The sequence below is a fragment of the Lepidochelys kempii genome, chromosome 4, assembly GCF_965140285.1.
Source record: "Lepidochelys kempii isolate rLepKem1 chromosome 4, rLepKem1.hap1, whole genome shotgun sequence".
Taxonomy (NCBI): domain Eukaryota; kingdom Metazoa; phylum Chordata; order Testudines; family Cheloniidae; genus Lepidochelys; species Lepidochelys kempii.
In genome coordinates, this window is record NC_136383.1 from 119308231 (window position 1) to 119323869 (window position 15639).

At 39.4% G+C, this 15639-nt stretch overlaps 1 protein-coding gene across 2 annotated transcripts in view; it reads left to right on the plus strand.

Annotated features, from left to right (window-relative positions):
• Positions 1-11627, plus strand: part of HTRA3 (HtrA serine peptidase 3) — a 40579-nt gene extending 28952 nt beyond the window's left edge. For both annotated transcript variants that reach the window (XM_073342620.1, XM_073342621.2), the window contains 3 exons: positions 5846-5894; positions 8916-9011; positions 10556-11627. In XM_073342620.1, the coding sequence (XP_073198721.1) occupies positions 5846-5894; positions 8916-9011; positions 10556-10721 (311 nt within the window). In that variant the 3' untranslated portion in view covers positions 10722-11627. The remainder of the gene's footprint in view (positions 1-5845; positions 5895-8915; positions 9012-10555) is intronic.
• The last annotated feature ends 4012 nt before the right edge of the window (positions 11628-15639 follow it).

Below are 15639 nucleotides of genomic sequence, written 5' to 3' on the forward strand. Positions count from 1 at the left end.
CTCCTCTACACTCACCAATGATTCTGGCCTCGCTATCCCCTTTATCTGCTTCTCTCACAGGCATGCCTGTGTCTCTTTCCATGCTGGAATGTCCATCCTGAACCTGTACAAGAGGTTATCTCCCTCCTCTTCCACCATATCCAACTCCCTACTACACAGAGCAGACAAGAAGTGAAAGGGATGAGCCAGACCATTGTGATGTGTATGTACCATACGGAGTGGCCGCCAGATCTTGTTATTTTCATCCTTGTTCTTTCTGTGTATGGCACACTTGGTTACTAACCCTCACTTGCAATGTCATACTGAATCAAGACACTCATCTGGTCAGGCACCACTTGTATACTTGTAGGAAGCACCTGGCCCATTTGCCCTGAACCACTGCCAAAGCAGGGCTATTCTTTAAAGTCATTTACTAGCCCATGCTATGGTGGAAATGTGGAAGGAATGAGTTTATTTCAGCAGTTGTTTGCATGGTGTTAAGGATTAAGTTTGCATTTTTGGATACTTAGTAATAGCTTTCAAATTTCCATACTTACGTTGTTCCTTTTTATGACTGTAAATAGAATTTCTAGTTTTTCATCATCCTTTTCCTTTGGGCCAGTTACATTTCATCATATGAAAATATAAAAAGGGAATTGGTCATTTAACTTTGATCCACCCTCAGAATCATGCTATGATTAAATCATAAGGAATAAGGATAATGGTGTTTCCATTCTGCATTGAATATCATCTAACTGAAAAGATTGGGTTGTGGAAGCATAAACTATTACAGTACCCTTCTTAGGAAATACCTCTTTACAACTTGATTCTGGTGTAGAGGAGACCGCCATGACATTGTAAAATTAGTATGACTGTGGCTTTTAAAATCTCAGTTGAGCAGATAACTTTCAGTGTTGTATAATGTGCATAGTCATGAAATCCATACTGTGTGTTTATTGCACACAAATATGTAATCCTACTTACAAAGCTGAAGAATCAAAAATATACACTCTATTAGGAATTATGAGCAATATTTAAATGTAAAGTCATTTAGCACTATATCACATGGGATGGTCATAATAATAATACCTTATTTATTATTACCATAATAATAGTGCTTTTATTATATAGAGCTTTAGCCATTCAAAACTCTGTAACAGCATTAACTAACCCTGAGTACCTCAGGGAGGTAGGTAAATCATCCCCATTATATACATGGGAAAATTGACCATGCAAAGGCTGGATTTTTCAAACTGGGGTACCTAAAATTAGGCACTTAAATAAGTGGTCTGATTTTCAAAGGTTCTGAGAATCCCCACCTCCCAGTGACTTCAACAGCTCAGCACCTCTGAAAATCAGGCCACTTATTTCGGTGCCTAACTTCAGAGATCCAGATATGAAAAAATCGATCTTAGCAATCTGCTGAAGCCCAAAGTGGGAATCACTGGCAGGGCTGAAATCAGAACTCAGGACTTCCTAGAAGGATATTAACAGTGAGTGCTGGGGTGAAAGACAGTAAACTAACAATTAGACTAAATATCAGCAAAATATTCTTGCCTTTGGGGACAACTAAACCAAAGCATCTCACTGGATTGGCTCCATCCAGAGCTAAGCGAGCTGTTGGGTTTAGCAAATAGTAATAATTATTAAAAATAATAATAGAGATAAATAGCTGCATACAGGTAAAGATATTGAGAACTGTCATTTGGGCTGTTCTTCATCTTAGAGTTGCATTCAGGTAATTGATTCACTCTATAGCTCAGTTAGTTATACAGCTTGAGAAAATACACAGCCCACCAGTAAACAGGAGAGGCTGGAGCAGTTTCATTGTATCTGTTTGACAGTGGAATATTTTTCTTAAATAATTTCAGGCCTGCTGATGCAGTCTAAATGCAATGCGTGTGTCCTGAGTAGTAGGAAGTTTCCCTGCATACCAAGTAGAATGCAAGATTAGTTCCTTCCTTAGAAGGTCTTGGTGAAATCCTCACCCCATTGAAGTCAACAACAAAACTCCCATTGACTTCAGTGGCACCAGGATTGCACTCTTACTGACTGGACAGTGGCAATACTCACATGATAAAGTTATTCATGTACATGAGCGTTTGCAGGTTCAGGCCTGTAATTTGGCTCTAACAATAATACTTTTTCTGTAGCTTTGTCTGTGGTTATGAATATTCATGCCTTTAGCCCCTTATTGACCTGTCTCATTTTGTATATTATCATAATCATCAATCAAAAAGTTTAACTTTGAGAAGAAGAAGCTGATAGTATCTAGTGTCTTTCTTATGCATGAAAATATCTCATACAATAGAAAGCTTCTTAAGTAGTTAGGTACTTCCAGCCTTTAGGGGCCAGATTTACAAGCAACCTCCTGGTGCTTTGCACTACTCCAGTTTAACTGATCTGTTAAGCCAGGTTTGCAGCTGTTTTGCATCACTGGAGTGGCACAAATTATCTAGATCGCACTGGTGAATCCGGCACCTTCTGTTTCAGAGATCTTTAAAAGATCTCCTTCTCCATGGGTCATACTGGCTTCAGACTGAAGTTGTTCCACATATGTATAGCTTGATTATTCCAGCAGATGAACATTTTAAAATAATAATAATAAGAAAGCCTTAGTTACTGTGATTTCACTCTGGTGAGAGGCTCATTATTTTCAGGACCTCTTTCCATTCTGTGCTTGCTGTCTTAATGATTTTTTCTTCTGCCTCCTGATCCCTACAGCAATTTTAAGTGCTCATGAAAACTGCCATCTTGACAGCTCTGGAGACCATGGCATGGCACACTGTAACTCCAGCTTCCCAGCACTGCTCTGCCAATGTAACTCAACTCTGCCCTCAAAAGGGCCATCCCTTTGTGGTAACAATGCACTGTAATTGATTCTCAATGCCCATTCATTCCTTGGCTTCTCTGCTACGATTGCCAGCAATGCTGCCAATTTATACTCCCTCAAGCTGGTTTTGTTGTAGAAAACTTAACTTTAGCATATGACATTCAACTTGGAGAAATGTAAAGTGATGTACTTTTTGCAAAGAGAGTCTTAGGTTCTCATATGTTCTGATGAGAATGCTCCAAGAAAAGAAGATGCAGGAATTCTTGCAGAAGGGTTCTGCCCACGCTGCCGCAGCAGATAAAATAATCTCCCAAAGTAGATCCCGTGTGCATTTTACTATAATTACAAAACCCTTATTTTAAATGAGGTTTGTCAAACTCATTCTGGAGAGAGAGCCAAATTCCATTTTTACTTATGGTCCATAAATCTTCGGTCCACGGCAGATCTCCCACTGGTCTGTATGGGCAATTTGTACAAAGATCTAGGGTGGAATAAAGCTTTACGTAGTAACTAAGCCATTATCATTATTTGTTATTTGTTCAGTGCCTCATTGTCACATTTAGCATTACCCACAGGGATAATAGTGCCCTTTAAGATCAGCACTCAGTCTTCCCTTGGTTTCTCATCCATCCCTGTTCTTGTACCTATTCCATGTCTGTGCCTCTTATCCTTTCATTCATCTGCATTTTTTTCTTTGCATCAATTCCCGATTCAGCCCCCCTCTCCATTTTGTGCACCATTGTACTGCTTCCCCCTTCGCTATCCCAAGTGTTAAAATGACCAGCAATAAAATAGTTAATGGTGACATTTAAAGGATCCTCCGACTTGTACACACTCTCAGAAACATCTTTTCAGACTGATTGCAGACTCAGGAAGACAACACACTGCATCATTTCACACTCAGGTCCCACTCAAGTTTGAGAGGTTGCCTTTGCAAACATGAGAGCTAGGAACTGTGCAGGTATTTTTTTTTTTTTAAATTGAAGCTTGAGTTCTGAAGAAGCTATATATATATATAATGCTATACAGGTCACATAAATGGATCTGGCACAGGGCCATGGTGGTTGACAGCCCTGTTTTGAACAATAGAACTCTATCTGGAGTTTACTGTAGCCAGTTTTGCTCAATTCATCTTAACAATTTCAGGAGAGACTAAGCATTCCAGGGAAGGCAACACAGATAGCTGGAGGTATGCTGCAAGATTGCCAAGGGTCCAGTAAATCCCACATCTCTGGGGTGTGTTCCATTGACTTTAATGGGGATATAGAGTGTGCGAGGAATGCAGGAGCAGGTCCCCAGCCTGGGATTGTTTATATCCTGGAAAGAACAAGTATTAAAGGCAACTGTTTAGTTTCTCCTCTTCATCCTCTCTCGTAACGTGAGAGCAGCGGGATGCTCAAAGAAGTTCCAAGACAGTTATTCTGGACCAAGTGAGAGGAAATTCTCTTTTATACAGGATATAATCAACTGCTGAAGCACTCACCGCAGGGCTTCATCAAATCAAATTAGTACATACAGCAGCTTTTTGGCATCACTGCCACTCAGAACGGTTGTAGCTTCAGAACCAGTGGAGCTGTGCCAGCTTATAGGAGGACTGAATTTTGCCCCATTTAAACTCACTTGCACCACAAGTTCAAATGTGTAAGGATCACTTCACCGTGTTTTCATTCTTTGGAAAGCAGATACGTCGAGGGCACCACTGTAGTGTTCTATATTGAAGAACTGTAGTGCTTCAATATAGATACTAGCTTTGCTGACAGGAGAGGTAATCCACCTCTCTGAGAGGCAGTTGTTATGGCGGCTGAAGAAAGAATTATTCCATCAGCTTAGCGCTCCCTACCTAGGGTCTTAGGTCGGCTAACTGCATCACTCAGGGGCGTGGATTTTTCATACCCTGAGTGACATTTTCTAGTGTAGGCTGGCCCTAAGTGTCATGTAATTTACTTGTGTGGGGCTTTCAGAGGTGTCCTTAGAAGGTTCTGTCTCTATAAACGTGAAAGAGCCCATGGCACTTTTGTCTCATTGTTCAGGCACAGGCCTGGGAGGCAGGAGACTGGCTCTGTGAGAGATTGTCACATAACCTCTCAGTAAAATGGGGCTGATCATACTTATCTGCCTCATGTGTGGTGAATCTAAACTAATTGCTGTTTAGTGGCTGTGTATATAGTATTGTAAAGCACTTTAGAGTGCTATGGGACCTGTTCGCTATGTGTGTTGTGCGACTAGTAGCCTAAGGTATTGTTTCTGCTCCCTCCTTGGAAACTTTTAAAACAAGAGAATAGGCCCTGATCCTGCGAGCAGTTCTGTATGGGGATTTCACAGTATGACCTGATAGTTAGCAAATGTGGGCTTTGACAAACCAACAAGGGAAGCAATTTCCAGGGTTGAGGACCTTTTACTGAGAATTCTTTGCCTTTAGCATACTTCTGATTAAACCAGGAACTCTGAGCTTGAGCACCACACGTGAGCTCAACTCCTGCAGTATCAAGCAAGGAATGAATTGTTTTATTTATTTATTTAGCATTATATGTATTTAGCTTTTTTTGTGAAATTTCCATTCCCCAGCCCCGAATTTTTTTTTCAAAATCTCCTTTTGATGAAATTGACTTAACCATCTTTAGATCAAACATAGTTAGTTACAAAAATTTGCATTCTCTTAGGTGTAATAAGTTCTAAAGATTTTTGTGCTACTAAATCTTTTAGAAATCTTGGATGTTTTCTGAACTTTCCTTAAGTAAAACTTTTATAGTACTGAAACTGATCTTTTGTGACTCCCTTTATAGCAGCCGTTATCTCAGCAATGGGACTAGAAGGGAGAAATCCTAATTTTAATCATCCACGGCTTCATGAGGGAAGGCACAAGACCTTAGAAGTCATTCTAATCACTATGCATGCTTTGCATTCTCTGTGGTATTAATCTTAGTAAAGGCTGATACCTCTTGCTTGTATTGGCTCTTACCATTTCAATGGAAAAGGTGTTCTTGTGATTGTTTGCCTAAAATCTTTATATATAGCTGCTGTGTTTTTTTCCAGATGGGAAAAAACGCTTCATTGGCATAAGGATGCTGACAATAACATCCATGTAAGTATCTTTTAAATATGTTTTATATAAACTGCACTGGTACACATAAAATGCATTATAAAGGTTCAGCAGTGGTTCAGAGCAACAAAGTTCAGATCTGTATGTAAACTTCCACAAGGTTTGTGGAAATTTTTAGTTTTCAGCAGTGAAATTTACATTCTGGGATCAGGAAATTAATCATCTTACAGTTCTCCCACTCCTGCCACTGGTGACAATATACATTAATGTGTGCTTTGCAAAATTTCTCACTCTGCTTTTCCCAGTCAGCTGACGTTCTGTCAGAATCCAATTCCTTTTCCACAACCAAAATGAAAGTCACACTAAGCATTATTTTGATACAAGGGCAGTACTTTTCCTTTAGTCCAGATACAGTGTAGGACTAAAAACTCCATTCATTTGTCCCATCTCACAGCTTACTTTGAGAAACCAACAAAACACTCCCTTGCCAGCTGAATGTATGCAAAAGAACTGGCAGAATAAGAACAATTTCTTCCAATTCTATCTCTTCATCGTATTTAACATAAAATCTGTAATTGTCTAGTGTCTGAAATATCACTGGAGAGCAAATGAATGAACGTAAGAATGGCCATACTGAGTCAGACCAATGGTCTGTCTAGCCTAGTATCCTGTCTTCCAGTGGTGACCAGTGCCAGTTGCTCCAGAGGGAATGAACAGAACAGGGCAATTTTTCTTGAGTGATCCATCCCCTGTCATCCACTCCCAGCTTCTGGCAATCAGAGGTTTAGGGAAACCCAGAGCATGGGGTTGTGTCCCTGACGATCTTCGCTAATAGCCATTGCTGGGCCTTCCTCCATGAGCTTATCTAATTCTTTTTTGAACCCATTTATACTTTTGGCCTTCACAATATCCCCTGGCAATGAGTTCAACAGGTTGATTGTGTTGTGTGAAGAAGTACTTCCTTATGTTTGTTTTAAACCTGCCACCTATTAATTTCATCGGGTTCTTGTGTTATGTGAAGGAATAAATAACACTTTCTTATTCGTGTTCTACACACCATTCATGATTGTATAGACTTCTATCATATCCTGCCTTGTCTCTTTTCTAAAATGAACCGTCCCTTCCCCATACTTTGCCAATTCAAATATACCATTTTTGAGATGGGATGACCAGAACTGCATGTAGTATTCAATTTGTGAGTGTACCATGGATTTATATAGTGGCATTATGATATTTTCTGTCTCATTATCTATCTCTTTCCTAATGGTTCCGAACATTTAGCTTTTTTGACTGCTGCTGTACATTCAGCAGATGTTTTCAGGGAAGTATCCACAATGATCATCGCCATATTTGGGGTTTGGAAGGAATTTCCCCCGGATTGGCAGAGACCCTGGTGGTTTTTCACCTTCCTCTACAGCATGGGGCACGGGTCACTTGCAGGTTTAAACTAGTGTACATGGTGAATTCTCTGTAACTTGAAGTCTTTAAACCATGATTTGAGGACTTCAGTAACTCAGCCAGAGGTTAGGAGTGAGTGGTGAGGTTCTGTGGCCTGCAGTGTGCAGGAAGTCAGACTAGATGATCACAATGGTCCCTTCTGACCTTAAAGGCTATAGGCCTATGACTGCATGATCTTGCTTGAGTGGTAACACCTAATTTAGATCCCATCATCTGTATTATATTGGGATTATATTTTCCAGTGTGCATTACTTTCCATTTATCAGCATTGAATTTCATCTGCCATTTTGCTGCCCAGTCACCTAGTTTTGTGAGATCTCTTTTTAACCCTTTGTACTCTTCTGTTTACACTAATACAATTCCTCTTTTACACCAGTAGTTCTGTCTCCAGTGTGGCAGAAGGCTGTGTGACCAAACACCTGTTTGCAGCATATCCAGCTGATGTTTTTGACTAAACAGTTTTTATTTTATTGAGTTATATTTTTGCTGTCTCCCGCATAAGGGTCAAATCCTCAGCATGAATAAATCAGTGTGTCTTCATTAACTTCAGCAGAAGCTGACAGACACCAGCTGAGGATTTATCTTTAAATATCATGACATATGCAGTCAGTGTGAGGCATTGCTGCATTTGCAGTATCTAAAGAAATACAGCAAGAAGTTGCCCTTTTTTGGTAAATAACAGTGTCTCTCTCTGTGTGTTTGTTTTTAACTCTATTAACTTCATGGGGGGGGAGGGGGGGAAATTAAGCGGTTTGTGAAGCAGTGAAGGTTTCCTTCCTGTCTGACTGCATAGCTCACAAACTCTCCGCTTAGGAGACTGAAGCACAGCTATCCATGCGACTGAGGTTGAAAGTCTTCACACCCAGAGAGAGGCTTGAAGCAACTCTGTACCCTAAGCCTGGGAGTCAGTCATCCTCCAACATTTCGGGGGCCAAGGTGTTTTACAATCTGTATTTTACACTGGCTCCTTACTCTAAAAAAAGCCAAATGCAGAACACTTGAAAGCAGAGTAAAATTTCCCAAACAAGATTTTTCTTGAAAAACTCGGGAGTCTGGTCTTGCTGTGGACCAGACACAGATCTCCTGTTTACGACTGGAGTTTTCAAAAGTGTTGTATTTTTAATTGAGGACACAATGAGAATGAAATGCCAGAATAAACAAACTGGACTATTAGCAAATGTTTGCCTTATCGCCAGTGTGAATGTTACTCAGCTTATAAACTCCCTGGGCCATCTTTCCATTCTGCGTTAGTACAGCACTTAGAACAATGGGGTCAATGACTGGAGCTCTTAGGTGCTTCCACAATACAAAGCACAACAATAACAGAACAAGCTATTTCTGCATGAGGTACAAGAGAATAATTATGGCATGTGCCATTGAGGATGCATGATAGTAAATCTGATTCCTTTAAAAAATCTGCTGATATAGAGAGTGTTTTTCATTCCGGCAATTTTAATGCAAGATGATTTGTGGATACATACTTAGGTTAAGTAATGTATTTTATTACACTTATTTTATTCAAGAGAAAACTCAAGAATAATGTGCTTTTGAAAATTATTTCACTTTGAAACAATTACTGATTTCAATATTTCTATCTTCTCTTAGCCTTGTGGAAGAACTAAAACTCAGTAATCCTGATTTTCCTGATGTGAGCAGTGGAATTTATGTACATGAAGTTGTTCCAAATTCACCTTCTCAGAGGTAGGTGGAATCCAAAGCAAACATAATTTTTCTTCATGTTGAAGATACTTATCCAACAGAAACTGGCAGGCAGTGTTGTTGTTTATATTCAAGGTCTTGCATGTTCTTGCTTTATATCATTTTTGCTTTTCAAAGAGAATTTGGGCCTTTTAGTAAAATACCTGTTAAAATATTTTGATGAATTTCTATTAACATTTAAAATGGTCAAATATTTATAATATCATTGCTAAGGGCAACATCTTAAAGTATTAGCTAGTTTGAATTTTTAAATAAATAAACATGCTTGAACAACGATGTAACCATATTTGTATTTGAAAGGGAAAATTAAGTGTGAATAAATTTATTATAAATTTAATATTTATAAATTAATATAAATAAATGCTGCTTGCCAATCTTTGTTGAATAAATGTCTTCATATGTTCCTTATTATTATGATATAGTAGCCGTTGGCTTGAATTTTCTACAGACTAGGCTCAGTTTTCAAACTTCATTTCATACTAATATTGTTAAGCCCCAACACTTCATCTTCGAGGAATGAATGATTGTTTTTTCAGGCTTTCTACATATCAGATTTTAAGACTTTTTCTAGGAATTAATAAGAAAATTGGAGGATGAACTAAAAGTCATTCAGATAAATATTTGAAGGCAAAGAGAAAATTAATGACCAGCATTTTGGTCAGTACATACCGTCCACTTTAGAATTTTTAGAAGTAGAATTTGTTTCTTCTCAGGGCATTCAGTGTTATTACGGGGACAGTCCAATCTTGGATGAACTAGAAAGACTCACTGGTGAAAGGTATCTTTCATGTCTATGTTGTTATAGGTACTGAAGTTTTGAGAAAACAATACCTAGTGAAAACTAGATTTGTGTTCTATCTGTCCTCACTGTTTTAGAAGACAGATCTTCAATTCAATGCTCGATGGGCACCATTTTTCATATAACATTTTTTTTTTCAAAGATTGCAGATTCAGCAATGCCAAAACATTTTGCAAATTTGTGTAGATTTTGCCAAATGACTCAGTTTGGAAAAAAATTCAAATAAATCAAAACATCTCATTTCAATTTTTCAGTTTTGAAATGACTTTTTTGTTTCAAAATTTTCTTTGTTATTTTTAAAAATTGAAATATATTTAAAAATTGTCAAAATCAAAAAGAAACATTTTGATTTTGTCAAAATGAAGTATAAATCTGAGCAAAAGCAATTTTGTTCAACTGTGTAATTCACTAAAAATTCAGAATTTTAATTTTTTATCCATTCTGAAATGATTTTTCAACTTTTTGAAATTGCTAACAAACCAAAAAATCCATTATTCGCCTAGCTCTAATGCTTCGTGTTTGATTCTAGAAAATTGCCGAGATTACAGTTTACTGTAGTTAGTAACACCCTGAGTGAAAATCAACTCTAAGGAAAGGCTGAGAGCAAAACTTATGTGCCACTTACGTCAAATAAGTGCTGCATAGACCTTGTGCTGGTCTTCTATACAGGGTGAATTTAATGCCCTTGACTACACAGCTTAATCCTTGCTTTATCTTGCTTATGCAGAGGTGGCATCAAAGATGGAGACATCATTGTCAAAGTAAATGGACGTCCTTTGATGACCTCCAGTGACCTGCAAGACGCTGTGATGAATGAGTCACCTCTACTACTTGAAGTTCGAAGGGGAAATGATGACTTGCTGTTTAACATAGAACCTGAAGTTGTCATGTAAATCAAACTGAGGAAGCTCACACCATAACTAAACTCACTTATTCTGAAACATCAGATACCTCCTTTACAGCTGCAGTAATTATACTTCCTGTTGACTAATGACAAGGTGGACTAACTTGATTGCCTGAGCCATGTCTGTACATAGTAGCTAAATTTAATTAGGTTACAAAATGAAAACAAACGTGATTTTACTTTCAAAGTAATTTTGTTAAAATATATTTTGAGGATAACAATAAACAATATACAGGTCTTCAGACTGGAACTGGTGGTCCCTCTTAATGGTGATGGCCTTAAACTCTATGACTCTTTCTGGGGTGTCACTATAGAAACTGGCTCCAATCCCAGTCCCTTTAAATTTAATAGAAGTTTTGCCATTGATGGCAGGGTCAGTCCTGTAATTTGAAAGTCCATAACTCCATCAACAGTGAGAAAACATGGTTAAAAAGGAGAAATTGCCATTGGATGATTATAAGCAGGATTTTGACACAGCAGAACTAAGCTACTTTGACCAAAAGCTGAGCTTTTTTTTGTTTGTTTTTGCATTTCTTTGCCTCTTTGAATGTGAAATTAGCATTGACAAAGCCTTTATTTGTTCTTGGAGCTTGTACATTATATGTGAATGCAGGTGGGGAAAATCTGTAAATATAAAAATGGTATGAAAGTGGTAGCAGGCTATAGAGTGTTACACCTAGGTCATGCAATTCTGGAATATAGTAAATGATTCTTATAGAATTAATGCTTTAGTTAAATATATAAAAGTCAAAACAGTGTGCAGAAAAAGAAGTTTGAAAGTTCACAGTATTTTTACAGGGTTTTTTAAAGTCATGGTACAAATTAGTTTTTCATTATACAGGTACACTTTGCTGAAAAATTGATATACTACTTATGCTTGTACTGTATATGTTTCTACTGTAAGGAAATTGAAGTTTACACAAATAAATTTTGCTTTGCATCGCTGTTAATTATTTTTGCGAATAGTCTCTTGTGCTGGAACAGACTCTCCCAAGAGATGATTTAGCTAAAGAAAGTTAGGCTGATTGATATGAAAGCCTTTTAAAGGCTACAGAAGCCTTGATTTCGTAGCTTTGGAACGTAATTTTTTTGCTGAGATTCTGCCCTTACTTAGCCTATGTTTAGTAATGCCTTATGCACATTATAATTCACATTTTATAATGTGATTTTTATTATTATTATTTGTACTACGATGGCAACTAGAGAACCCTGCTAAGATACAGTTGGGGAACTGAGGCACGGAAAGAGAAGGTAACTTGCCCCAGGTCAAACAGGGTATGTCTACAATGCAATCAAAAACCCACTGCTGGCCAGTGCTGGTTGAGTTGGGCTGAGGGGCTGTTTTGGAGCCTGGGGTCTAGCACCCTGCGAGGTGGGAGGGTCCCAGAGCTTGGGCTGCAGCCCACGCCCGAACATCTACACCGCAATTAAACACCCCTTAGCCCAAGACCTGCAAGCCTGAGTCGGCTGGCACAGCCACGGGTGACAATCTGCAGTGTAGACATACCCACAGTAAGCCTGGGGCACAGCCAGGAACTGAACCTAGCTCTTCTGAGCCCCAGTGTCTAAAACATAAGAGCCGCCCTTCTCAGTGAAGTTCACCGTCGTTCCTACCTCATGTGCAGGAATTTTCTAAGGCCACTGCCTTTGTTCTGTCTTGTCAGGGACTCTCTTTAAAACTAGCCAAACGTTTTAGTCTTGGGTATGGATTCTGCAAGCCTTGTGCACGTGGAACTCCCACGGAAAGCTACAAGAGTTCTGTATGTGGATCAGATCAAGCCCTTTGCAGTAAAATACATGCACAGGCCCCAAACCTGCAAATACCTATGCAAGTGCTTAACTATTAATGTAAGTAGTCTCACGTTTTCTGTATAGGTTTCAGAGTAACAGCCGTGTTAGTCTGTCTTTGCAAAAAGAAAAGGAGGACTTGTGGCACCTTAGAGACTAACCGATTATTTGAGCAGAAGCTTTCGTGAGCTACAGCTCTGTATACAAAGCTCAAGCTTTTTGGCACCTGTGACAGGGCGCATGAACCCCACACGAGCCTGAAAAGGGTAAAGGAGCTGCTCTGTGCTGGAGTAGCCCTGCCCCGCCACATCAGTAAGTCATGCCAAAAGTGGAGGAGGATTTTAAAAGGAGGAAACTCATTTCAGTAATGGGCAGCTCTGGGGACGGGGACAGAGTGTTGAGCATCTCAGCTCTCAGGAAGTGGCTTGGTAGCCAGCAGAGCTCATGCCCTTGCCTAAAAGGAATACAGGTTCTTTCTGTTGAAGGGGGAAGACTGTATCCTACAGCTCTTACTAGAGAAACAGCGGACTTTGAGTTGGACTTCAGCCCATGCAGGGCCCCTCTGAAGAAAAAGAGGTTTGTGTCTTAGCTGGGACTACCTGTTTATTTTCTCTTTATTTATTTTCTTTTGCTGCTCCTGAGTGGTTGGTCTGTTCTCTGGCGTACTGAAAGGGGGAGAAGTATGCAGAAGGGCTTGGCTGGATGAGAACCCATCACTGCCAGAGTTCTATAGAGGGCTCCTACTGTAGCAGCTGGACCTAAGTGAATGCACATTCCCTGCAACACCCCAAAGGGCTGCAGTGGTAGCATCAGGTTCTTGACAGGACCATGTAAGTTATTACTGCATTTAAAAGAAATCACAAAAGTTTCTTTATATTGAGATAATATGGAGTCCTAATGTGATTTTTTTTTTTTTTTTTAGCCAAAGCTAAAAGCTTATAAATAAGACCCTGTACAATGATTGTTTGCAGTGTTGTTGTAGCTGTGTTGGTCCCAGGCTATTAGAGACCAGATGGGTGAGGTAATGTTTTATTGGACCAACTTTGGTTGGTGAAAGAGACAAGCTTTCAAGCTACACAGAGCTCTTCTTCAGGTCTGGGAAAGGTAACCAAAGTGACTCAGAGACCTTTAGTTGCTAAGCATCCCTGTGTAGTTTATTTACACTTGCTCTTTCCACCACTTTACTGATTCATACACCATAATTATTATTCAGTTTCTCCTCACTTCTCTCAGAGGAGATAGAAGAGATCCTTCCCAGTTCTGCAAGCCTGCCTTTTCTCCCTTGTACTCCCTTGCTGTACCTTATTATACCTCCTGTGTTAATGGACCAATTTTCTCATTAGTCTTCCGCCAGCCCATTCTAATCCACTAAATTCAGCTGTTGGTTCCCAGTACTCTGTCACAATGTCACAGCTAAATACAAGGTGGAACAAATTGTTTAGTTTAAGTAGTTAACACATTTCAAAGGACCACTCAAGGTGAATGTAGACCATTAACAACTCTGCAGTCATAGGATAAAAAAGGGAGCTAGGGTGTTACAGATTGTTCTTGTAAACCATACATCCAGTGTTTTTATTAAGACTGGTTTCAGAGTAGCAGCCCTGTTAGTCTGTATTCACAAAAAGAAAAGGAGTACTCAAAAGGAAAAAGAGCTGTAGCTCACGACAGCTTATACTCAAATAAATTTGTTAGTCTCTAAGGTGCCACACGTACTCCTTTTATTAAGACTGTGATTTTTAGTGTCTAACAAAATTATGAATTTAAGCTCCAAGGCTCATCTTTTGAAGGTGTTGTGAAGGTTTCCTTTGAGGATTAGGGATGGAGAGGTCCGACATGAAGTGGTGGTTTTGTGAAAAGTGTTTGCACATGGGTGATATGGTGTTTTTATCTTTTATGATTTTTTCTCTGTGCGTTCATTCAAGCATATAGTGATTGTCTGTTTTCACCCATTTAGTTGGTGTTGGGGCATTTAGTACACTGGATGAGGTACATCACATATTGTGATAGGCATGCATAGGTCCCGTGGATCTTGAGAGGTATGTTATAAGTGGATCAAAACTTCTCACTAATGGAGATGTGTCTGCAGGCTTTGCATCTGTTAAGAACATAAGAATGGCCATACTGGGTCAGACCAAAGGTCTGTCTAGCCCAATATCCTGTCTTCCGACAGTGGCCAATGCCAGGAGCCCCCAGAGAGAATGAACAGAACAGGTAATCATCAAGTGATCCATCCCCTGTTGCCCATTCCCAGTTTCTGGCAAACAGAGGCTAGGGACACCATCCCTGCCCATCCTGGCTAATAGCTGTTGATGAACCTATCCTCCATTAATTTATCTAGTTCCTTTTTGAACCCTGTTATAGTCTTGTCCTTCATAACATCCTCTGGCAAGGAGTTCCACAGGTTGACTGTGCATTGTGTGAAGAAATACTTCCTTTTATTTGTTTCAAACCTGCTGGCTATTAATTTCATTTGGTGACCCCTAGTTCTTGTGTTATGAGAAGGAGTAAATAACACTTCCTTCTTTACTTTCTCCACACCAGTCATGATTTTATAGGCCTCTATCATATCCCCCCTTAGTTGTCTCTTTTCCAAGCTGAAAAGTTCCAGTCTTATTAATCTCTCCTCATATGGCAGCTGTTCCACACCCCTAATCATTTTGTTGCCATTTTCTGAATCTTTTCCAATTCCATTATATATCTTTTTTGAGATAGGGTCACCACATCTGCACATAGTATTCAAGATGTGGGCATACCATGGATTTATATAGAGGCAGGGTCTGGTGCTGCTTTGAATTGGTGGGTACAGCTCTGTGGGGACCTTGCTTCTAATGATGAGTTTGGTGAGTTTGGGCAGCTGTTTGAAGATCAGAAGATGAAGTTCAAAAATATTTCTTTCTGGATGGAGTCTCCATTGACTCCATGGAGTATGGATTTTAGTTGTTTGACACCCCATATGGGTTCCAGTATAGGGTGGTAGGGGACAACTTAAGGGTGTGCAATCAGAGGGTCTTGTATTTTTCTTTATCGAAGTAAGTTCTCTTGGGGTATTTGGGTGGCCTGTTTGATGATGCGATCTGCTTTTCTGGTGGAGTGCCCTTGTTTGTGAAGGCAGTTTTGAG